The following is a 25,434-nucleotide window of genomic DNA, read 5'->3' on the forward strand; positions in this document are numbered from 1 at the left end:
TTTGCGCCAATATACATTTATCCGCTAGTAGTAATGATTGAAAAAGACAGTTACGTGACAGCTATGGTTGGTCCACATAACCATCGCTGATTGTAATACACGTTCGACAACGACAAAAAACGTGATGCAGGTTCCTTCGTCTCAAGACGGCCAAGTCATCAAAAAGAAAAAGTCGTTTGTAAAGAAACCTCTCTATTCGTATCTAATAAAAAACTTTCTAGATCGGGCCATCTAAAATAACTAAATGATCCCCGACTCCTGTGTTCACAGTGGTAGCAAAAGTATATTGAATCAGTCGAGCTCCTACTCGGCGGATCCGATCGGGAGTACTTGGTAATTTCAACTGACAAATGCGACGAGCCGATTAAGATTTTAATACAAGACGAAATCACTAGTATAAATTGGGGTAGATAAGACTAGTTGCTAAAATAAGAGAACTGAATAACGATAAGGCAACGGGGCTTCTGTGATATTACTCAGTCAGGGAAGTGTCAGTGTAAAAATCTGTTATGAAACCATAGTTTATGTTCGATTGCATTAGGATTGCAGCAAGCGAACAAAAATATTGGAACATTTTAATAGAGAATGCAATGAACGGTGTACAGAAATTGCAACAGGCAAAAACTCTCTTTTTTTTTTAAATTTTTTATTTTATTTTGTTTATTATTTTATTTTTATGCTAGGCAGGGCGAGGATTAATGAATCTGATTAGTCAACTCAATGCTAAAACAAAAGCTGGACGTAGGATTAACCCATTACACGGTGCAGCATTGTCGTGCTCCTACACTTTTCGTATCGTTCAATGGAGCAGATTTTAATGCAAAACACCTACTTGAATCGTCGTTCTTAACTATTTTATAATCAATTCCGTGCTATTTCTCCACTGTAAGTAATAATAAGATGAACACTTTACGAATTAGAGATTAACCACTTGTGTGAATTTGAAGTTACGTCAGCTGATCTATGTAGCATGTAAAATGATGTCAAAAAAAAAGACAGGTTAGAACAGCAAGCGCTGAAGGAAAAATTCAATATGGAGCTCCCTGATGTAAACTACTATAACAATTAAACAGTGCACCGGATTCAACAAGATGCGAGCAGCATCAGTATTGACAGATGTTTCTACCCGCCGATGGTGGCGCCGTATGGTGATAAACAGCTACGGCTGTCCGTCCCATATAGCGTAAATGCAGGACCTCCATACTTTTTTATCCTAATGACTGCACTCGTATAGGGTCGGATGAATCAAGTAGTTTCTCCTTAGCTAGACGAGTGTCAATAGACGTCTCTCAAGTAATTTGCTTTCTTTGTGGCCGAGCCTACAGAGGACACTTACAGGCACATTTTTCAAGGAACTTACAAATCCTGTTTTATGTTTTGAGGTACAAAGGTAATACTTTCTTACTGACCTACTTGCCTATGCATTCTTAATAAAGAAATCGTTGAATAGAGCGAGAACATGTCGAACCTAAGAGGATTTTTAAGATCTAGGAATCTGAGAGAATACGACCGCGTCCGACTTCATCAGATACATGAAAGTAGGGAAGGCATTAAATTAGTTAAAAATGTCTAAGGATCATACATTTTTTCTATCCCATTTTTTAGGTTTGTTTTTCCATTAAAACAACAAAAAAATCCAAAGTGTTCACTTTAGCGAAACCAGTGTAATAGTGCTAGATGTATACGCCTACCTGTAATAGATATCCTCTTTACCATGGCTTAACAATAATTATTTATGATGCCACTCTGTTTGCAAGGAAATCGCAAAAATCTTTGCCTAACGTCCATTTATACCAAACTGAGAACGAACAGCTGTTCATGACTCTGTAAGCATTCAATCTTTGCACCCGTGGTCTTTGGGCGAGTTTTTTTACTTGGTGTAGGGCTTTCGAATATTCAGATTTTCACAGTATGCCATTATGTTAAGTAGACTAGATACGAGATGATACTACTACATACACTGCTTCAGCAAATCCTAATATTCACATTCAGATTTTCGCTTGACCGGGGGTGTGCCGTTTTCCGAAAGTTTAACCGTTTCCATACTGACACGTTGATTTGCATGATGGCCTTCTCCATCATAGACGATAAAGTACACTGCATAGGCCATGTTTGGTGTTCGTAGAAAATTATTAACGAAATCCTGTTTATCTTGCAGGACAGTGCTGAACGTGCATTGTGCAAGTGGAGTGGTCGCTAACAAAGGAAGAGTATAAGCCCATAGGAAAGCCAGGAAGAGATATTAAAACATTTGTCATCATCTAAAAGTTATCGGGATTCACATGATCTACAAGTGCTTATCCCCTAAGTAGAAAAATACCTGTATACGTTTACAGTCGTATTTAAAAAAGACATCTTCATCTAAAGAATATTGTTTAATAGTTTATTATCATCTTCTTTAATTATTTGTAGATTTATTATATAGGTAATTTAGTATATACACATTCTATGGCAAAAGTGCACAACCTGTAAGATACATTGTAGAAGTACTGGTCGCGGAACGGATAAAAATGGTTAATCTAAATATCCAAGAAGTTTAATCGTCATGGAGATCTCTAGCGAACAATCTTCTTGTCCAAGTCGCATAATCTACATGCAATGCACACAAGATCCATATACAATACCTTTATATACATGTGAGACAACATGTTTAAACGCCTTTTTTTCTGTACGAGTAGTATGACAATCTGTATATGCAATATTTTAGTTTTCTATACTTTAAGCTCAGAGGCCGAAAGTGTAAAAGACCTCCGAAAACTTAAATTTTTAGGAAATGAAGCGCAATCATTACGTTAGAAATGGCGCTTACTCGTTGCTCGCCAAGTCAGCTCCTGACCGTTTGTGGATCTCCTGTGAGTTTTTAATAAAACACCTGCTTGGTTCAAAGCTGTAATATCTAATAATAATGCGTGTCTAACACAGTACCAGTGAAACGTACTCATGGTGGGTTTTTTCACAGATATTTTGCTTTTCGCAAAAAAAATTTACGACGGTAATTTTATGGGTGGGCATAGTACAACAGGAATCGTAGAAGCCTTCGTTGTGACTCAGCTGCTGAAGAAGCGTGAAATTAACTCGGTCTGTGGCCATTGAAAGTTTCACAGTAGTCATGATTTGAGGCGGAGTCCAGTCGAAAGCTTTTACGGGCGTGATTCGGCCAACGCGAATAGGCCAACCTTGTGAAAATCCATGCTTCTGTTGCTATGTCCCTTAAATTACATTCGAATTTCTCCGCTCACAGAATTCTTTTCTGCAGAAGTGGCAACGGCAACAGTAGTCCATAGTAATGTATGTTGATGAAGTATTACGCTTGATAATTATGATTAAAGAATTAATGTAAGTTGTTATTAGATGCTCGTTATGCGAGGACGTGCTTAACTCATCGAGAGAAGGAATCAATGAATGATTCCTTCTCTCGATCGTACGCGATTTACCTCATATTGTTTATGCTGCCTTTGGCCATCATCAGCGAGGTGTTTTCGTCCACGTCGAATATAAATAAAGAAGCGGTCTTCGATACGGTACAGCGATATTCCTCTAATCGCTAAAAGAGCTGGAAAGTATCCATTCAATGAGCGGAACATCTGCCTTACTAGGATAAAGGCACATGAAAACTATTCTTAAATTGTTGTTTCGATCTGTTTGGCGAACGAACTAACGACTTAAGCAATATATACTCTATTGGAAACAACTAATTTGTGTTAGCGGTTAAGCAATGGTTATCATTTACTAAGACCCTCCAGTAGTCGTAGATCCAGCTAAACCATCTGGTTAGGGCCAGCTCTACAGGTGATACAACATCTAGTACGTTTGGTGACTACCTCTGCTGTGGCCATTGATGTTTCTAATCTACTTCGCTTTGTACTGCTGCTCCGACCATGGGAGCTGTATTCGACCAGTAGACGATTCATGCGTCTGGTGGGGGGCATCGTTCCCCGCAGGGCCGATCGCCGAAGATGAATTTTGTCCTGGATGTGAGTTAGCATCAAGCTCGTTTGGCCAATGGTGACGTTGACCTTGATTTGGTCGAAGCCTGTCACGTTTTACATTCGATGACCGGAACGAACCGCTGCTACGAAGAGCGCGTAATTTTCGTCGCAGGTGACTATGCACTTCGGGACTACCGAGACAATACAGAAAAGCTACAAATGCTCCCTGTCAATGAAAAGCAAGTTGAATCATAGTATAATTAATATATATTCATTTGTTAGACCAGCAAATCCTTGATTCTAGGACACTAACTAGGTTTCAGTGTGCCTATAGCCGAGCGCAAGTCGCTGTTCGTTGAATGGAACGATTCATTAACGAACGTTATGTCGTTATCGTGATAAATACCCCCTAACTATCACAGCCAGTGGTGTGATTAGCTAAATTATGACGTAGGATTACAAGTTACTAGCCAATAAAATTTGTACAATGTCAAAAATTATAAGGGTTCAGCATGTTGCCTAATGATCTTTCAAGAAACGTTTGACTATATGTCAAAGAAAAGGGCGTCGGTTCGATAGTTGTAAACGTATTGTTTACCATCATGTGTACATTATTGCTAAATTGTAAATTTCAGGTAATGGAGATGCTGTTTTATCGTATGTTCGATACGTAATATGTCTTTCATCATTGTTTTGGCATTTTATAGCTTTGCTCACTGATTAAGGCCTAATTTCAATTATAATCATTGTATGTCGTTAATTTTATATACTTTCTTTCTTTTTGCTACAAAAGACGTTCTAGTTCTAAACCTAAAAATAGTATTTGGTATGATAATCCGCTAGATCTTTGCCTCCAATCGTGCTGCATCCACATTTCTTTGCCCACTGTTTATAATAATATCACACGGTGTTTTGCTGCCTAGTAGTCGACAGCTTTATCTGACGGACGGCTTCTATTACAAATGAACGTTAAATAGTATCCAGAGTGTCTATGGGGAGTGTCTTTTTGTCATCGTTTGGGATATCTGTAGGTGTTGTGGTAAACTTTTTTTTTTCAAGTTCACTGTGATTTTTTGTACCTATGATGTATTGCATTCGAGAAGTATTGTATTTAGATTTTCGCGATGCCGTAAGTTGTTCTTCTGCAGATGGCAATGATCCTGTTAGATTATTTCTTGATTTACGCGCCTGCGAATATCGGTAATAATTGTATCGTCTCTTAGTTTTCCCTATGCATTCTCTAACAGGTCTGATTTGGTAAGTTGTTTCTTCAAAAATGTATGTTTTGGAAACTAGGACTTCAGTTAGAACTCGGATTGCGAGCTTATATTGCTGAATGTTGAAGTTCATCAGTAGCGCTTGCAGATTGACTTTTTTCACAGCAGTATTCCCGCTCTACCGCACGATGGCGCAGCCATGCTTCTCATCTTTTTGACACGAATAATTTGCAGTTTCTTTAGAAACTGTAGAATGTTCGGGAAGGCGATGACTCGATACAAACATCTTGCCAAAATGCTCCTATTTTATCTTTCATATTAAAATTTTCGAACTTACCGAGTATACTGTTTATGTATAGTGTTTCTACCTTCCAAGTAAAGCTCGCATCTCGACTAATCACACTGACAACGCAATCAATCTCTTATCCTTATGGCTTTTGGAAAACCTGTAGATGTCCAGGGTTTCAATAGGGTATCTCAACGAAGTTCGGTGGTCGATGTTTTCATCGCAATTTTGCAACCTTCATTTTTTTTTTAAATCAATATCTACATTGCCTCTCTAGAATAGGTTGCCTTATATAAATTTTAATTTTTTTTGCGAATGGCGAGTTTTTCGGGTTTATCCCATGTGACATGTTTGTCCTTCATACTAATGTCAGGAGGTGATACTGCTTCGGTAGCGGAGACAATGAAGGAGCTGATTCGACGTCGCGGACGTCCTTCCTCACCTAAAAGTATTGTTTGTCACTACAGATCTGAAACTACTTACGTTCAGCTATGGCTTTCTATCTTAATTAGTTCTACTTTAAGCAGTGTAGGAAAATACTTAAACATGGTACAAACGTTTTATCTAAGACAAAATAAATGAGGCCTCGTTTACCTACCCGACCCTCAAGTGACAGGACCTCAGGTTCAACGTCCGCTGCGTGATCGACCCACAAACTGAGAAAGTACTTTAAAATGATTTTATAAAACGAACTTGGCTATGGCGTACTTTTGAAGACACTTTCAACATGATCGTAGTAAATACAGTTCGTTACATTGCTTTGCACAAAGCTATGACTAGGCAGATAAGTTACACTCTCGCCATTTATAAGTGGCAACTCTACCCACACTCACTACGTGTTTCGGTGAAAATCGTTGCATAACTTACAACGAATATTAGGTAATCTTCCACTAACACAAATCAATGTTTTCCGGCAGCTGTCGATAAAACAGTTTTTTCCACGATGTCGCGCATTGCATCCAATGTAAAGCAGGTTCTGGCCCTAAAGCAATGCAACCGAAACATTTGTCTGGATCTCGGCTTTGACTCTTTTTAAAGTATCCCATTGCTAAGCAAAGAGAGTTGCGGCCGAAGACGGTAGATGTGTGAGCTCTAGAGGCCAAAATTATAAAAGGGCAAGCCTATAGGGTAATGTATGATGTAATATACGAGTCTCGTGTTCATAAAACGCGTTACCGTTTATAAGCGTTAGTCAAAATGAACGACTTGCCTAGACTTTTATTTAGTTCGTCTTGGGCTTCCATGAATTCATAATTTACCACTGATGGGTTGCTTGCCGCATGACAAGTCATAAAATTGTCGTGTGCTCGTATTGCTCATGTTAATGAACAAAGATTTAATAAAATTATTACTCAAATAACCTCAGCAGTGCGTCTAGCCATCAAATGACCGACCTTCAACATCTCTATAAACACACGTACGCTTCATTACACCACAATCTACTGTCTGCCTGCGTTATCTATAGGACTTTTTAAAAGCTTCGGCTAACAGCTGCAAAAAATTCCTCGTCCTTTATCACTAGTCCTCTGATGGTATACATCGTTCTTGTAATATATGTGCCAGCGTTTTTTACCGTGACATCTATTTCATGACTACGCATCTTTTTGTTTGTATATCATCGTGCCGTAGCGTTGTTAAGTGTCGCTTCTTACTGGAGCTACTGTGGGGTGCGACCGGTACAAATATAGCTAGGCAGACGTTATTTAAAGCAGACAAGTAAATGCCTTCGAATAATATAGAGAAACATACAAATTTTTTTATTCAAAACGACATAACAATAAGATACTTGCACCATAACACGAAGTAGATTAAAATTACACGTTAGGTATCTTTTTCTCTTAGTACCACGACTTGTGGCAGTTATATGAGGAACTTTGTTGGAGAAAATAACAAGGTTAATTAATTCGATTAAATGCCCATACAGATATTAATGTTGCTTCTTTAATTTAAGTTGAACAAAGTTAGATGCACTTGCAGTCGTGCATTGTGCACGTCCGTGTACAGACTGAAGTATATGGCGAACGCATGAAATTAAGTAATATTCGGTAATTTCGATTTTCAGGAAATTTGATAAGCCGCCCTCTTCTTTCGGTGAAAATTTTTTCAGCGTCGTCTATCGGTTGCTTCCAGAGCTTAATTTTTACGGGGCTAGATTTGTACGTGTCGAGCTCCCAAGGATTCCGATATGACGTAGGCAGTATTACATAGAGTACTTTGATCGTAGCCATCAAATACAGATAGTTTTTTGCCTAAAACGGTGCATGATTAAAGCACTCAGTTGCGTGCTATCTATTATATTTTGGTGTCTAGACAATTGCATTGTGTCGTTGCACATAGCCGTCAGCTCCGCCGTCCTACTACAATTACCTATGCATATTGCTAATTATGAAGATATATATGATGAAGATTTGCTTTCAGCATATAGACTTTGAATCGTAGAAATACTATCTAATGCAACATGACCTATCTGGTATAGCTTAATTTTGACGTTATAAATCAGCTTTTTGCCACAAATTCGGACTCTCATATCTATAGAATGATTTCGTTTCTTTAAGCACGATCATGTTGAAGCGTTAGACCCATCATGGATACTGACCTTTATAGTTAAAGTATGCGATCGTCTGGGATAGAGTTCCTCTTTGGAGAACCCGGTATGAACTGACTGGGGAGTTTTCTGATCGAAACTAGTTAGCGCATGACTATTGTAATCTAAATGCAAATGTAGAAAAAAAATCGTTAATTCTATTGCTCAACGCTGCATGTTTAAAATACGTTTTATGCAATAACCTATAAAATTACGTACGACTTCTGACGAGCTTCGAGTACGACTTCTGATACGAGTACGACGTATTTCACTTGAGCAACAGGTGAATAGCAGATTTTTTGTACCTTTTAAAAACTGTAATAGATCTTAAACTATTCAACAGTCAGGCTAGGTGTTAGCTACTGTTGAATTACGTAGGTCTAGTATTATGATTAAAAAAAAAATGAGATGGACGTTTTGGTCTGATTTTCAGCATTTTTAAAACCAACAGGAGATAGCAGCATACGTCAATCTTCAATGTTTTTTTTTTATTAAAAGTTATAATTGGCTGTATATGAAACTTACCTGAAATGACGTAAATAACGCATCGATGTAGAACCAAACAATTTCCACAACGGGAGGCAAAATGTTAGCGAGTAAATTCATAGCTAACAACACAATGTAGTGAGATGCCAGTAACGGTATAAGAATCAGCGAGGCCCTAAACCATTCCCTGTGAAGCAGAGAAGAAAAAGGACACAAAACATTGTAGATAATTTACTTAATATTGATAGCTATTTGATGATTTTAACTCAATAACGGTTAAAACATCGCCGTCCCTGATGATTAGACTATACAGGGACCATCTCTTTGAGACAAACTGTTCCAGTCTATTCAAAATAGCACTACTTACCAGCGCTGACCCTTCTCTCTACCGCTAATAGGAATGATTCTGTACGAGTAGACTACTCCTACTTTCTCCTTCAAATTGCGTGTAAATATGTAGCAAAAGTATTATGTTGTTACAAAAAAAGTCTACGTAATTTCTACACAAAATTGCTTACTAATTTCCAAAGGTCGTCTGTTCCTTGTCCGGGGCAAGACTAGTCCCTCCCATAATGGTCAATTTCGTAACGTTTCTTTGCACTTGCTTAGCTTTCATTTTTCGGGGGCCTAATATTTTCTTTACAAAAGCATGTATCTTCTGTTGCGGCAACCTCAAGATTTTTCTAAGATCAGCTTAAAAACGAGCTTTACCAAAAACAATTCGAATATGGCACTTGATATTAATAGGTAACCAGCAGTGTTCTAAGTGAATTTTGATCATCTTTTTTGTTGACGATGCATACGGTTTTACAGCGTCCTTACCAAGTACATATATATATATATATATATACGAGGCATGCCTCGTCATAACTCGTGACAAATTTTACCGCGATGTTAAAAATCATAAAGCGTGCTTAAATATCTGAGACACCAGAGGCGGAGCGTAGAATCGTGGGTAGTGATGTCCATGGGGAAAACGTCCCTTTAAAAGCTTCTTTAAAAAAATTATAATTGGCGACGATAAGAGCCCCCAACATAGCTTTACATACGCGGTATATAAATACAGATTATTTCCAATAAACGTTTCAGTCCAAGGAAAGCCGTCCTAGCTGTTGTTAAGCTTGACCTTCATTTGTTTTACCAAGGCGAACCCTCGTAATATCTGGTAAGCACGGCATTTCTACGACGAACAGGTGACTCTATCAGGACCGTCATGAAATTTCGAAGCTGAAGGATTACGCCAATGGAAATTAAAATAGTCAAAATAGAATACCATCGTGTGGTACAGCACACTTTCAACAATCACCTCACGCCGCCTCCAACTACCCGTACCAAGATAACTCTCACGTAACTTACCGTTGAATATAGATTTCTCACATTTAGATTAAAAAAAAATATTGTTGATTGTAAAGCTATAGCTCAGCAAGAGCGGTAACATTTTCATCGTTTACTGGTTATAAGATAAAAGCGTCACACATAAATAAATAAAAACGTATCTGTAATCAGATGGTGCACCGTGAGGTACTTGTGTATTGCGGCGAAACATTCTGTTCATTTAAATGAATCATTCGTTTACCTTGAATCAGCCGCTTTTAAAGCTGCTGCATAATTTGTCATTGAGGGTGTCTAATGATTTATGAAAATCTATGTCAAAGTTGAGGGATTTAGTGAAGCTTTCATTGTGCAAGGAAAACACATCTCTAACAGCAAAAGCTAACTTGGAGACGCACGTATTGTGTTATATCCAAACAAAATATTTCAATCGTTCACCGATACCGGCATGTAAAGTATTATTCCTCGAACAAGATAATGAATCGTAAGATTCATTTCTGTGAATTCGATAAGTTTGCATTTAATAAGTATAGCAAAAATTGTCCACCGTTGTCGACCAAAAAAATCGTTGGGTTCTCATCAAACCTATCAATGGATTTTTTGAAGGCAGTTAAATTGCTAGCTCGTTCAATCTGAATAGAAGCAGACTGGACTAACACAGATCCGAAATGGTCAGAATTTATAATCTCTTTCGTAAACTGTGTTACGACACTAGAACGAGACAAACGTAGCTATTCTATATCTACATCACCAAGACTAACATCTCCCTAAACTTTGAAATTAGCCACATTCGCCAACGCTTGCACCTCCCTAATACATCCGTATATGATAGAATCAGTGTAACTATATGCTTCTATATGAAATTACGTCCTCTAAGTTAGACGATCGCATGATGCAGATCACCAAACAGCTTTAACGCGATGTCCGAGAGAGATTCAACTATGACTATTTGATTCGAGTTCTATGCCAGCACCGGCGTTAGGCATCTGTGCAGTGCGACCATTATAGATCATCGGTATTCAGCTAATTTATAGAAGGGCAACTTCAGAGCGCTGATTACAAAAATCAGTAGTATACGAGGGACTCAAAACGATGTCCTGGAATATTCCATTTTCACCTTCTATTTTTCAATCATACAATAGTGAAAAGTATGCAAAAACTGATTAGTTCGCGAAAAAAAATTAGCTGAAATGAGTGCCAAACGAATATTGAAAACAATTTAGACTATCGCATGGAGGAACGGGTTGAACGGCTGGTTGTCTCGCCAACATAAAAACCTTCAAAATAGATTAATTTTCAGTGTAATTAGCTTAGAGAGTTGATTTAAGCGATTCAAAGAGATCGATGGAACTAAGGTGAACGTGCAACTTAGGTCTTCCAAACCAAAGAATAGAACTGTTTGTCCTTTGCAAGAAGGCCACTTAATAATAGAATGGTGTTGAAATGCTTCTAAAGACAATTATCACGTGCACGATGTATTATATACGTGCAGTTGTACGTGTCGAAGCTTACAGCTCAGCAGGAGTTGTGTGTTAAATAGTTCGTCGCTAGGCAAGTTCAGGCTATCCATACGTCTTGATACGGATAGAAGAGCTTTCGAGGGCAGCTACCTGTATATGCTACCCTAAATAAAAATTATGGCCAATTACAAACGAGGTAAAACCGTGATGTTAAAGCTCCGAGGTTTAGCGGCGGAAAGTACGCATCCCGTGAAAAAAAAACTAGGTGGATCCGTACGATATGATGTGGTCATCTTTTCCTCGAACTATCCGTAACGAATTTATTACGCATAATAGTAAATATAATGAAATATCGTGCCTCCAAACACACAACTAAGTAGCCTGCCTTGTAGCGAAGTATTGAATGGTATAAGAACTGGACGAAAAACATTTGTTTAGTATATTGTAAATCTTAATTAAATCTTAAGTAAATGCCAACTTGGCCTTTTTTTATTATGCACTTATTAGCAATTGTATGCGGAACAAGAAATGGCAAAGTTAGTTCTAAGTTCGAAGGCAAACGCAGAAGGAGCTTTCTGTTTTAACCCTGTCTTACTTTTTTTCGGAATAGGAACGTTTCAATCCTATGACCTGAAGCAGGCCGATTAACGATTCGACTGTCCAAACACGGCGCTTACGCATTGATTATTAAACTGGATGAATTCACACCAATTACATAATAATATTAGTATATAAAACCTCGCTTACCTGTACGTGTATTGATGGCTAGTGGAGGCTGGCTGAACCTCTGGCCGTACAACGCGATTTAGAAGCACTCGAGCGATGCGTACAAATAAACAGAAGTTGAGCACAATTGTAATACAAACTGGTGCCTGCAGAAGCCATAGAAGCCATAGGCTCTCGTTCGTTGTCCAGCATCTAGAAGGGGAAAGATTTTGCACACTGCTAAATCTATATCACTGCTATAGAAGAAAGCTTTCACACTGTTCAATTGATACGATCATTATTGGATACTTTTTTTAGCATCTAAGTACAGGTTTTATGGTAATGGATGTGAGCTGGGGTTATATTGTCGACGCGGTGACCTATGCAGCCAAGTCTTTAATAAAGAGACCGGGGGATCACGGCTTTAAGCTTCGCCAACGACACATACTGTACAACCTTTGCGAGCAAAGCAGGTTATCTATACACTGTAGAAACATGTATTGAAATTGAAGATCTTATGAACTTTCAAGTCAGTTTTTAAAGGAGGTATATGCTATATTTCCTACGTATAATGATAGTAGTAGCTTCACAACTTCAGCGGTGTCTTTACTGAGCATCAAAATACTAAGCTTAAGTGGCATTCGAGGCATTTACACGGCTTACGACTAGTATTGTGCTTCATCAGACATTCTATGGAGGCTAAACGGTAAGCTTTGTCGACATCATACAGCGATCCTTGCTGTAAAATAACATTTTTATCTCTAACTATTGTTTCGTTTCAGCTGCTGAAGTGGCGTTCCTTTCACACAGGTTACATTTTCAGGACGGCTCGACATAATGTGGTGGTAAGTTGCGCTTCTTGAGATCATTCTGGAGACTCAAAGTTGTCGCACTTTGAAGCGTTATTTCTGCTGAAATCCAGTCCGTAATTATATGAGCTGGCTGACAACGTCTTCGTTGTTTACTGAAAGCTGCCCAACGGTTTGCACCCTTAATGTCCCGTCTTGTACTTCCTATACACTTTCAATTATGTGTCTGATATTACACACGTACACACAAAAACTGCACATCTCATATAAGCTGTTTGCTCTAGCTCCATTATGAACTGGCATCTTTTTGACCGTATCCACCGCCTCTCACGAGTCTTGTGCATCAATATGCACACATGTACACGGTTTTACGTCCTAGATTGGATTTAAGGCCTGCTTAGGCTGCACCATTCATCGTCATTTATGATGAGTTGAAGTGTATCTTTTTCATTAACGCTTCCGCTTTTTTACTCGCGCACGATCATCTCAAATGCTGGATGCTACTACCAATAGCACTTTAGGTTCTTTTCTTCTTCTTTAAATCTATATTTTGTTTGGACGTGTGGACAGATAGGACATTAATAATGTGTATCGCATTTCTAATCATGGCCTCCGAGGAACAGACCTTTTCCACGGCCTCTAAGCTGAACAGTCCTTGTTGAACATCCACTCTAACCAGGATAAAGGCCAAGGACGAGGGCGCATTTGCTGTTGCTTGTTAATATAAGCGCCTAATACAGAGTGTCCATATAAACTAAAAAAAAGTGTATACTCATTTTAAAAGAAGCATTTAAATAAAAATATATATTTAAACATTTTTTTCGTGCAGTACTGAGAGTGCTATTTTTGTCAGTCACTTTCATTCAATGTAAGAACTATCCACCGCGATTACAGCTCTGATTCAGGACCTAAACCACTAATCAGTCATCTTCAAGATATTCCTTTTTATCTCTCTAACCTCTTGACAGCAATCCTGCGTCAAGCCATTTTGATAGGTGTAAACTCGTCAAAAGAGACGCCGAGGATCCCAAAAATGTCAAAAAAATCAATGGTTGTTAATTTTCACCGTAAAAACCTAGGTATGTAGAATATGATTTTTTACACTATTTTGATGAATTCTCGAACTCTTTAAATCTAAACGCTATTTAGATTCTCTGGTTCGTCTCGTAAAAGTCTTCTTCGGATTTTTTAGGACTGTGCAAAAATAACGTATACCGCCAATTTTTCCGCAAAAAAACGAGATTCGTTCAGCGTGGAGGCATTGAATAATATTTGATCTCTGTTCAAATACCGAAAACTATTCGTCATGTCGAGTTTGCTGCTTTCATTTGGAAAGAATAGCAACAAATAACGCGCCAAAGTTTTTGTCAAAAATATTCGCATACGTGGTCGGCCTTGGTAATACATTATCCCGGCTTCAGAGTGAAGCAGCTCTACCATACACGGCTTTGGGCTCGCTTGACTGTATCTCACTTGTTGAGCATTTACTTATGCTAAGATAGAACAGACCCTGTTATCTACTAGAGTTTGCGCACGTGGCCTTCATGCTTGTAGAATTAAGAATTCGGCAAGGTTCGTTCTCGCATAATGGCATAGATTCAGAATTCATTGTTATTTAAGGTGAATCTATTTAGCATCAACCGCCTTCAGCTCTACGCAGTAACAATAGAATAGGCAACTTCAGAAGCGCCACCACCTATTTAAAGGAGTATCAGATCAAGAAGGTGTCTTCGTCATTTTCCTTAGGAAAGTGGAATTCCAACAAAGGCCCCCGGGGTTTGATTGTTGCGTATCGCGTTCAATACCCAAAATCATCTTGTGCATCGGAGTCTCCCGTTGCGGGAGCAACGGTTAATAGAGTCGCGTGTCACGCATATAACTTAACACAAAAGACTGCAAACGACGTCCAAATAGAAATACAAAGCTATAAACAGATAAAACATTGAGAGGACAGTCACAACATTAACTTATTGAATAGATGTAGAATACTATATAGGAAGGCTGTGGAAGAAAAACATTGTATTTATTGCTAGAGATCACATTGAGGAGGTAACGAGAGCCAGTCAGATATGAAATTATCGTTCAAAATTGCTTCGTTCAAAAGTATATAGATAAACCTGCTAGCTATCTTGGCAAAAAGATGATGGAACGAAAAAAGAACCAGTTTCCTATTGAGCAAGTTTAAACTGCAATTAGAGCCGTTCCTATATTATAAAGTATACAGAGTTGCACACGATGGTAGAGTTCACTGAGTAAGCTATGCGATAAGCAAAACAAATATTCAGAAGCATATTTGACTTAAAAAATTTTGGCGGGCTCGGCGTGTATGGCATACGGATCTGCACTGCATGGGTCATGTAGAAGAAGTCCAGTGTCCTTTGTGTTCGAATTCAGGGAACCGACATATGGCCGTAAACTAGGGTAGATAACCCTTTATGAGCTCCAATAAATGAGCTCGACGAACTACGCCCATAACTGAATAGACAGCCTTTACTACCGGCCACATCGCTCTGTGGTTTGTTCCTAGAGCTCTTTCTATCGACTGAGTAACCTATCCTTCTAAGTACCCGTCCTTAGCGTAAATTAGGATAGTCATACGACGGTATCTGCACGAACGATTAATTCCATAACTTGAAGCTTCCTTGTTTTTCTCTTTTTTTTTCCCCTCTTCTTCTTCTTCACTCATAATGTGACCTTTTTTGCTTATAATGCGAATCGCACAAAGAAAGAGGCCAAGAACTTTGTTTTACCAAGTAATTGCTACAAACCTACTTCAATACATATCAAAGAGGACAGCATGCGTCATCAGTGTTTTCGCTGAGGACGGACGAGGCATTGCGGACAATGATATCAATCACTCTACAATCCGTGGCAGGTACTCATTGAAACTCTGATCATTTCACTACTGGAAACAAAACTAGCGCACTTATCCGACTGCGTTCACCCAGCAGCTCTGGATAGGTTAGTCCATCGTCGAGCCGATATTGTGGAAATGTCAGAAGTATAGCATTTAATTACAGAAAACTTCAATAAAAATCAGGTCTATTCATAGATGCTGTCATAGCAAAACGTATGTCATACAAATATTTTTTCAGGTCGTTAATAATTAAGAATCCTTGTCGGTTCAAAAAAGTTGTGTTTACTTTCGATGAGGCTGGAGTAACTGTAGGCATCAACTTGTGTCAGGCAAATCGCTCCCGTGAAACTGGGATGGTTTACGAATTAAAACAAAAGGTGAAAAGAACACTGATAATCCAGGAGAGTTATTCAGTGCAAAAGCTTATCGCACGGAAACCGACGCGACAATTCATACCATTTCTTTTTTCCTACATTATTGATAGACAATAAATATCCAACCTACCCTTCAAGCCGAGCGATACTATTTTACGATCCTGAAAGACTTCTGAATACCTTTCAAACCAGCCGCTGGAAACCTAAAATACTTTCGAGGCTTGACGGAAGATGAAACAGCAAAGCGCATATATACGCAGTTCGAGAATCAGACTAGGTCCAACACAAAGGCATTATAACGTGACGGTGGTTTAGGGTTCACTAATGCAATTGATAAACAATGACACCTATATCAATCAATAGGGCTTAGTAGCCAAATGAAACAATTGAACATTGATCAATCACCTGTCAAAAAGGGGCCGAAGCGGACGTTGTTTATATTCCTTACATGACTATAATATCTAAACACTTTGATAAAGCTATAAAATAGTATTTGTCTTTCCAGCACAAAATACTTCAATTATACTCACAAGGTAACCGAAGGAAAATGTAGCAAACGTTCTACTAAGCTATTTCGTTAAAATAGAGAATTTTAAATTCGAGTCAGCAGAGAGGCAAGACTCTTCAAGCCAAGCTTCTCTCATTGATATACAGTCACTAGAATAATACTGAACCATCCGTTTCTGCCATAGCCGAATGTCTAACAATAATAAACAATCTAGCTTATAGAAACCCATTAGATAAAAAAAGAATGCTTGGAAAAAGGGACAAAACCGTACGAGGAGGACTGAAGAGATTTTTCAAGCCCGATCAAGCCAAAGCGATACGATGTCGAACAGAGAGAGCTCGCCGCTAAAGGGTGTAGAAATAACATATCGATCAAACATGATCGAGAATAGAAGTAAATAACCTAAGTTGCCAGTTCAGAAAATGGGTAAATCAACATCGCAAAGCAAAGGGAGCGTTGAAATGAAAGCTTGATAGGTCTATGAAATAGGTTTCGTGCTGGGAGGCAGCGGTCTGACCAGAAATTCGAAACATGGGATTTTGGCTTGTAAATACCCAAATAAGTAGCAATGAACAATGGAAGTAGAATTACAGTCATTAAAAAGACAATGTTTGGCAGACCTAACGAGGCTTGTCAGCTAGTTAGAGGTCGATGAGTATTCAATATAAAAACTGATTCAAAAGGCTAGCTCGAACGTTTTAAAACACGTCTGATGATGCAAGACTACGACCAATACGGGGAAAGTTGTGGGGAGTCTGTTAGCTAAATTCGAAAGACCGCGATAATCTTGCAGCCTGGGTGCTTTTGGACAACTACGTTTTACATACGAAAATATCGTTTCTACACAGAAATCTAAAGGGAAATACTACACATGAAATAATCAGACGGGATGACACAGAAGATTGCCAGAAATACGTTATTCGCCCGCCTCCGCCTGTTTCAATGAGCATCTCAGATGAAGTTCTAGGAAATTTGGGATTGATGCAGAGACAAGCGGGCAAAATGCGTGACATCGAGATGCTCGTTTTAGATATGTAACAATAAATAAACTGCATTCAGTCAGTTGCACCGTTCCGCAGTTAGGGGATACGACCATCATCAAAATAAGCCTTCCTGCTCACTCGTGCTGCACTTTATCTACGAGAACTTATCGTGTTCGTGACAAATAAAGCAACGCACAACCATTTTCACGTCAGATTCAGCGTTCATATGCGCATCGCATACTGAAGCATCTTCTCTGTCTTAAACGGCAAGTAAGACAATGACACTGCCAGCTTGAAAGAAGTACATCTACTAGAACCTATAACGCGATAGGCGCCCTTCGAATGATAGATCCGAAGGAAGTCCGAATGGCTATTGGTACCTTACAATTTGATATCTTTTTTTGTCAATCAGATCCGAATCAATGGGGATCGCGGAAATCTTTCCGATTCATAGTAGAGGTGCGACTTACACTTTTGATCGAGCTTCCTGGCTGTCCCGTGCGTAAGGTTCAACGTCCATTTGCCTCTCGTATACCTCTACAAAGTCAACAATGGAGAAAATGTTGAAAATGGAAACTGCTGTCTTTGCTTGGCATGTTGGACTCATGTCAATACATGGCCAATGGATTGATCCTGCGCCGCTCATGTAAGCAAAGTCTAGCGCCTGTCGTGTTCGAGTCCACGGGACGGACACAACTACAAATTTAGGTAGTTGGCCTACCATGAAGAAACACGCCGAGCGACGTCTGGCGCCGATATACGGTGGATAGGCAAGAAAAAGAGAACAACCAGTAATCATTAAACCAAGCGCAGATAATAGCAGACTCCATAACCGGCTAGTCTTGCCGAAGCAGCAGCCGACCTGACAAGTCGTTAAACTGTCCAGGATAAGACTAGGAAATCGCTAGAGACCTTCTCTGGGAGCATGCTAGATGGAATTTGTACTGTTATACAGCATTGTGTAAATTACACACATGCACACTAACACCTAAGGATTCTAATAGAGGATGTGTGTTGGCAGGGTATCCAGAAATCTAATCAAAACACCCCGAGGAGCTGGGCTCGTCATTGCGTGGGCAATCCTTACCACTGACTACATTTTTCTGTGTGCTTCTTTCCCTGAAGTGGGCAATATACTCTTCGATTTCAAGCACCAGTTTATAGTGAAGACTAAGCTAGTAGTATGAGAATGATTAACAATAACACACTAAGCGATAAATATATATGCTATGTTTCACTGTACTTTCATTTTCCTCTGTAGGCGATTCGCTTCGATAAGATCCTACCGTCCACTAGAATACACAACCTACAAACCTATTTTGTTCAGCTAAGCCAAGGGGACTGCAGGTCCGTCGCCATAGTATACTTTACCTTAGAGCGATATTCAAAGCTTTGTAGACCATTCAAGACTCTTTGATAACTAGCGTGCTCGTTGTTTTTCCCACTGTTAATTTGTAGTTATTCTATTAGTTTTACTATCGTTGAAGTGGCCAATATTCCGCTTTTACTCGTACTAAAAAGCACTAAACGTTAGTGGCAAAAACATGAAACACATTTCGTATATCTACAAATGTCGCGCTATACTTAATCTCTATGATTATGTATAGACGTAGTTAAGGTGCATGAAAAAGTTGTGCAATATATTATAAGTTGTAACATTTTACCAGCCTAGTCTTTTAAGTTCCAATCTTTAATACTCACAACCGATTGTCGAGTTTTGATCGAAGAATTGCCCATGGGATGATGATCCATAGCGGACCAACTGCAATTAGTTACAAATTCTATAGTTAACCAGCTGTCATAGAAGAGCATATAGTATAAAGAAATGCAATATCCACAGACAAAAGCGAAATTCGGATCAAAATATTTTGTCTGACGTCAAAGACATTTCTCTAAAATTACATTGTATCTGTGGCGCTCTGTCCGAGCTGTTAAATCATAGACGTGTCACAGAGTTACACACGTGAGCAAAGACTTGAGTGACGCGCCTGAAGTAAGAGCATTTTTCGTGACAGGCACTTGGACATCTGTACATTTAAAAGAAACAACGTGTTGAAAAAAAAACCTTTTTTCCGTTGCCCTTCTTTGCTGTGTTGGGTAAATTCCCATGTATTTGGTTGGCAGTGTGACTTTGGCTAAAGAATACGTACTCCAGGTCGCAAGCGTAGCCTGCGTTCCGAAGGATGCTTTGTGTTGTGACGAATGCAGTGCACGGTAGACGAGTCCGTGAAGGTAAAGGCCCTCGACGAACATCCACGCGTAGTTGGCAAGTATGGAGTAATGAAAGAGGCACATAAACGCCTTACACCACGGACACTGTCAATTTTTCACCACGACAACGATCGAGAATATTCCATATGAAAGCAACAATATCATCGATAAAAGCGCTAGGTTAACTCTTAAATAGTAAAACTATATTCTAGGCTATTCAGATAGTGTACATGCAGAACTAAGCAGTAGTTTGTACGTTCCAGAAAAATAGAAGCCGTCAATGCTCGACGTAAACGTTTTGTGTAGACTGTCGCTATGAGCCTGGCTATCAACGTGATTTTTTTAGCTAAGAGGACCCATCTACCAGGTGGCATTTTAATAACAAAACGAAAAAGATATAGTTTTCATTGAAATTAGGCGAACTAGCTGGCTAGCTAGCTAGCTAGCTAGTATAAAGTCAACTTTATTACACTAGCCTTGTAGCTATCAATTCAACATGATTCTGACCTTAATGTGTCATCCAAATGCTTGGTGTGACTAAGATTATCGTTTCTATCATATCTGTTATTCTTATTCAGCGCGAGACCTAAGATTTGATCGATGTAGCACAATGTCCGGACACACAGTTCCGGACGGATCGACGATGCGTCCGAAGTGTCTGCTACAGTTACTGGTGTCCAAATTAATACTTCCTGCCTAAAGGGGTTTTCATTTTGCGAGACTCGTCGTCACATTTCCCTAGTGAAGATAAATTCTTGTTTTTACACAAGCAAACCATCAATCTTTATGCCAAAATATATGCTTCGTGCAGTTCTATCAGTTAAGTAAAATATCGCGCTACAACAGCGTACGTTCATTGCCATTGTGCAGAGGACTCACAACGAATCGCAGGAGGCTGTCGGCTTTAGTTTTAATTAATTTTTTGCAGCGAAAAAATTACAATCGCTCCTTGATTTCATATTGTAAATGTGTGTCTTTGTTCTATCAGCTCACGGTAGTTAATATGTCTTGTTTAAATGTTCCTGAAGGCAGAGTGGATTGGATTAATCTGGGAAGCAATGAAGCTTCCGATAATAGATTTGATGTTTTCTCTATGTCGTACTACAAGGAAGAACTTGCGGTCTTCTCTTTCCTTGCCCGGTTGTTTGTCCATCTTTCCTCTACAAATGAAAAGACTACCTTGTGAATACGGTAGTTTTGAGACATTACTCTATTGTCCGTGAATAGGACGAACGTACTTAATGAGGGCGCACGGGACGAGTGTGGACGCTAGAGCGAGTTTAACACTGGGCAAAACACAATAGTGTTTCTGCCTTCAAGAGCTGCTTTTATGAGCCACCTTTGCGTCATAGGTCAAATAAGTTGTATTTCTACAACGCGGTTCTGTCGCGCAAGGCTAAGCTCTCATAGAGTGCGAAGAAAAGCATGAGTTAAGTTTTAGTTCAATGGCTTTCGGCAGTTTCGTTTCCAGCAGCTGTTGTATCATTGAAATGTAATATTCCAAACAGCGCTCTAGGGCTATACTAGAACTTGATTGTCTTCTTGTACTCACTAATTTAATACAGTTTACTGTGGCTTCTATTCCTAGAAGGAGCTCGGAATACAGAAAATTAGGCATTATCGCCTAAACATTGTTATATAAAACATATATGCCAATTTATTTTCTGGACTGTCGCCAGATTATATACTGCATTCCGTCTCTCAACATACCTTTAGAGCACACCTAAACAGGCTAACCAGCCTATGCATTGAACTCAAATAAAAAATGGAATTACCTCTCTGGAATGATTGAAAACAGTTTTTGCCATCTCATTTTGATTCTTCGAGGCGTATTGTACATTCAATGGAACCAACAACTATTAGCTCTACGTACGGGAGTAAAATCAAGATGGACTGAATATGTTCGCGTTCTTTAACTTTATGCGGGTTGCTCTCTTTGTACATGAAACACATTTTATATAAACGCGCGTAATGTATATATATTTCTTTAGCTTAGATTTTTTTTTATTAAAGCAAGCCAGGGCTTGTACCAACTTCAACTGCAGAAGTAATCGTTGTGGTGAACGGGTGCGACAAGACTAATTGGAAACTTAACCAGATCACATATACCTATAGATGGTAACATTTTCCATAGGCGAAGCATGCAAGATGCATTTACTCTTTGGTTGGATTCTAGGTCCCTTCGAAAACCCACTCCGTCCACAAAAAGAAGGTCTTTAGTGAGAATGACGCTCGCCCGAAGCACATACGACGCGAACAGCTGGCAATGCAGCTGATTTCGCGCAGATCGTAGTCGTCTGAAAGCAATCATTGCGAGAAATTACGAGGTAAATCATTGACACAATGCTGTTGTACTATTGAAATCTCTATCCTACAGTAATTTCGATATAATTTAATTATCAATTTATTACAACTAAGCGCTATTATCATTTTACTATGATTCTTATCGTATCTACATTTTTCGAGAACTTTTATCACAGCTTTTGTCTAATTTCTTCGAAGACTCCATGACATAGCTAAAGAGGCCAATGCTTTTTACGCAGCTTAGTAGAAATTTTAAGTCATGCAACACAGCACTGCGAAGGAAACAATGATTCAAGGCATAGTTTTCATCCTAAGCGGTTTCATCATTACCGATTGGGTCGCATAATGAAGAAGGTTCCGCGCGAATCCTGCCATTCTGAATTAATCCCAGATCGATCTTTCGGGTTAAATATTTCACACGATAATCAATTAAATAACAGCGATATCTTGAGTACCTACGTTAGTTGGTTCCTAGACGCTTTCATAGGACAGCTTTCCACTTAGATAAAATATTACGTGCCAGTATCGGTGAAGGGGAATAAGGCGTATGAGTGGTCACCGGATAAAACCTGTTATGCGTTAAGCTTGTTTAGCATTTTCTTGCTCCAGGTTCGAAAGGTAGAACTGATAGAAAGATTTGCTTACAAGATTTACTATCAATTTTAGATAAGAGCCAGGCAAAGCGCGTACGGGGTTCGTTTACACTTGGAAACTTTGCTTTTCTGACGAATCAACTCTATAGCAATATTACCTTGAATCAAAATATGCTGTTTCATTCTTCGATCTACCAAAAGATGAAAACTTCAATAAATGATTCAGTTTTTTTAGTCCTATGTACCGAAAATCTTTTATTCTTCCCCCTTTGTTCTCCGATAACGATTTTCCCATTGAAGGGTCGCTGATATTCTATGTGGAGCATGCTCCCTAACGCTATGTTTAATATACTAGAAGAGGACATATAGAAACCAGGTAAGCTCATCGTTCGCAAAGTGGATTGCTGTGAGGTCACAGGCAGAAAAGGTGTAAGACTCACTTTTTTTTCAACCGTGAACCTTTCTTTCCATCCTAAGCGCACATGAAGGTTTAGCGTCTGTTTATTTTTGGCGATTATTGCAAGACGCACTTTAGACTGATCAGCCACGAGGGAGTAAACGTTAAAAAAGAGCTTTTAATAGTATACCCTAAACCTGCAAAATAACGTACGCCATCTGTAAATTCAGATGTACCTACCGCAGATACAGTAAAGTTATGCTGAGCATGCTACGAAACCAGAATCGATATTAATATTATATAACTTATCTATTTGTAACTCATACATAGAATACAGTTCTATGGAGGTCTGCGATGACAACAAGCTGACCCCTTTAAAGAAAGTGAATTTAGCTTCTTCCTTCTGTGCCTTTACGCCTAGTGACCTGTTTGACTGAAATGAATGAAACTGGCATGTGTCTACGAAAGACAATTAGAGGCGTGCCTTTTGCTGATACGTCCCATCGAGTTCTAGCTAGTAACGAACCCTTAAAATTCGCTAGACATAGTAATAATAGGCTAGGAAAGATAAGTGCGACATGCATTCGTTTAGCTCCACCCAGTAACAGGTCAGCATAAATGGGAAGGGGACCTGTATTAAACGGATACGCTATCATTTCAGTAGATGTATTATTTTTATCAATAGTGGGGTTATATATTGTTTGAGCCAGCTGGCTCCAAAAAACTACAGTGACTGTTGTTGTACTTAACGACATCGAACTTTTTATTTGTCGTCACTCTACCATAGTACATAATGAACTCCGAAGGATTGAAGGCAACGACCACGAATTACAAACCTAAAACCGTTTACCAACTGTACGAGCGGAAACAGATTAAGAACTTGACCATCTTCGATGACTAGGTACTTCAGGAGGTTCGGTTCCGTCGGGAATTGATAATAGTTTAAGTGCCAATATTATATTAGTAACAATCTGTATTCGTCGACCATTGTTTTTCTAGTCATTATCATCACACATGTGCCGCAGCCCAATGGGGCCCTTTAAGACCGTACTGCCTCCCTGAATAATTTCTTTGTTTGCATTCGAATTTAAATCAGACTTTGAAGCATACAATATACGTACTCAGTAGTGTGGTAGAGCCGCGTCCCCCTAGACAGCCCCTCGAAATATTATATCAGTACTATTATTATTCGTGTATATTATATTAGTAGTAGAGAAAGACAGCATCGTATCCGCCGTATAGATCTAGAGCAGGTAAATTTTATGGCAATGTGCCAACGAAATATTTCTAGTAGCAAAAAGCAAAGATGTACGTTCGTAGAAGTCAACAAATGTGTACCGAGTGAATCTGCTTAGTCAACTACGCAAAGGGGGCCTGAAAGGACATAATTTTACTTAATCCTACAGCGGTTCATTGACTACAGCTCGTGACGTGGCAAGCATATATATGTTATGACTATTGTTATTATTACACATATTGCTTATGTTTAGACTTGATTTCAATGACGATCTCATGGAGACATCAATATGTTTGATATAGCTCCGGCATTTTACGGACTACATATGTACTATATTTAATAGGATCTTTTTCGCCCAGTCAAGCTCTCTATAGAAATTAGCTACGTAGCTGCCAGTCTGGATGCCGGTATTCATTACTATATATTGTAATACCTGTAAAATAACATTTGAAGCCACTGTTTGTCAGTTAAAGATTTCACCGTAATGAAAACAGCTTCTATCAGTTAACTGTCCGTTTCGATTATAACTCTTTCATCGTCCGAACCAAAGATGCTACATAAGTAAATTTTAACTTGTTCAATTGTAAAATCATTCTCCATCCAGCTGGTATATTAGCCATGATGTGTCTGTACATACAATTCATGGCCTTAGTTGCCTTGCCTCAGGTTTAGGCCAACATGGATTTGCACTGACGATTTGTTTTTAGCTAATTTACAGCTACCTTTGTACCATATTTATCTTGCAATATCTATCACCATATGGATACCTACGGATCCGATGAAGAAGGAAATTTACTTACCGACAACTAGAAAAAACAAGGAAGGCCGCAAGTAACAGGATCAGAGACGTAGAATAGCCTAAACGGTTGATTATCTTCACCAAGGGAATATGCACCTAAGTAGAGTGGCAGAAGGACAAATAAACGGACCCATAGCGACAGCAAAAAATGAGATAATATAATTTTTTATAATATCGTTATAAATCGTTCTTTTTACACACGTGCTCTGAAGCCTATATCTCTGAGCACCCATATTTAGCAATGTAAACTAGATTGCTCAATGAACAGCAAAAGGATATCTCAGTCGCTCAGAAGACAATGGGGAAATGATGTCTAAGTAAGATGGTGTAGATTAAGCTAAATAAAGGACAGCAGATATATAT

At 38.9% G+C, this 25,434-nt stretch overlaps 2 protein-coding genes and 1 long non-coding RNA gene across 12 annotated transcripts in view; 2 read left to right on the forward strand and 1 right to left on the reverse strand.

Moving 5' to 3' along the window:
• LOC111242873 (uncharacterized) overlaps nt 1–2,937 on the forward strand; it is a 20,632-nt gene extending 17,695 nt beyond the window's left edge. For both annotated transcript variants that reach the window (XR_015319496.1, XR_015319495.1), the window contains one exon: nt 2,159–2,937. This is a non-coding gene — a long non-coding RNA (uncharacterized LOC111242873). The remainder of the gene's footprint in view (nt 1–2,158) is intronic.
• The window catches only part of LOC111252322 (vasoactive intestinal polypeptide receptor 2-like), a 105,056-nt gene continuing 81,984 nt past the window's right edge, over nt 2,363–25,434 (reverse strand). For all 9 annotated transcript variants that reach the window (XM_086977993.1, XM_086977992.1, XM_086977994.1 and 6 more), the window contains 7 exons: nt 25,073–25,167; nt 21,900–22,038; nt 19,681–19,846; nt 19,232–19,292; nt 12,042–12,212; nt 8,542–8,689; nt 2,363–4,155 (listed from right to left, as the gene is read on the reverse strand). In XM_086977993.1, the coding sequence (XP_086834119.1) occupies nt 3,850–4,155; nt 8,542–8,689; nt 12,042–12,212; nt 19,232–19,292; nt 19,681–19,846; nt 21,900–22,038; nt 25,073–25,167 (1,086 nt within the window). In that variant the 3' untranslated portion in view covers nt 2,363–3,849. The remainder of the gene's footprint in view (nt 4,156–8,541; nt 8,690–12,041; nt 12,213–19,231; nt 19,293–19,680; nt 19,847–21,899; nt 22,039–25,072; nt 25,168–25,434) is intronic.
• Nucleotides 21,939–25,434, forward strand: part of LOC111252580 (cytochrome P450 302a1, mitochondrial-like) — a 57,370-nt gene continuing 53,874 nt past the window's right edge. Inside the window, exon 1 of the mRNA XM_086978000.1 lies at nt 21,939–22,068. The gene's annotated coding sequence lies outside the window, so the exon portion shown is untranslated. The remainder of the gene's footprint in view (nt 22,069–25,434) is intronic.

Source organism: Varroa destructor, unplaced genomic scaffold, assembly GCF_002443255.2.
Source record: "Varroa destructor unplaced genomic scaffold, Vdes_3.0 BEIS01000001.1, whole genome shotgun sequence".
Taxonomy (NCBI): Eukaryota; Metazoa; Arthropoda; class Arachnida; order Mesostigmata; family Varroidae; genus Varroa; species Varroa destructor.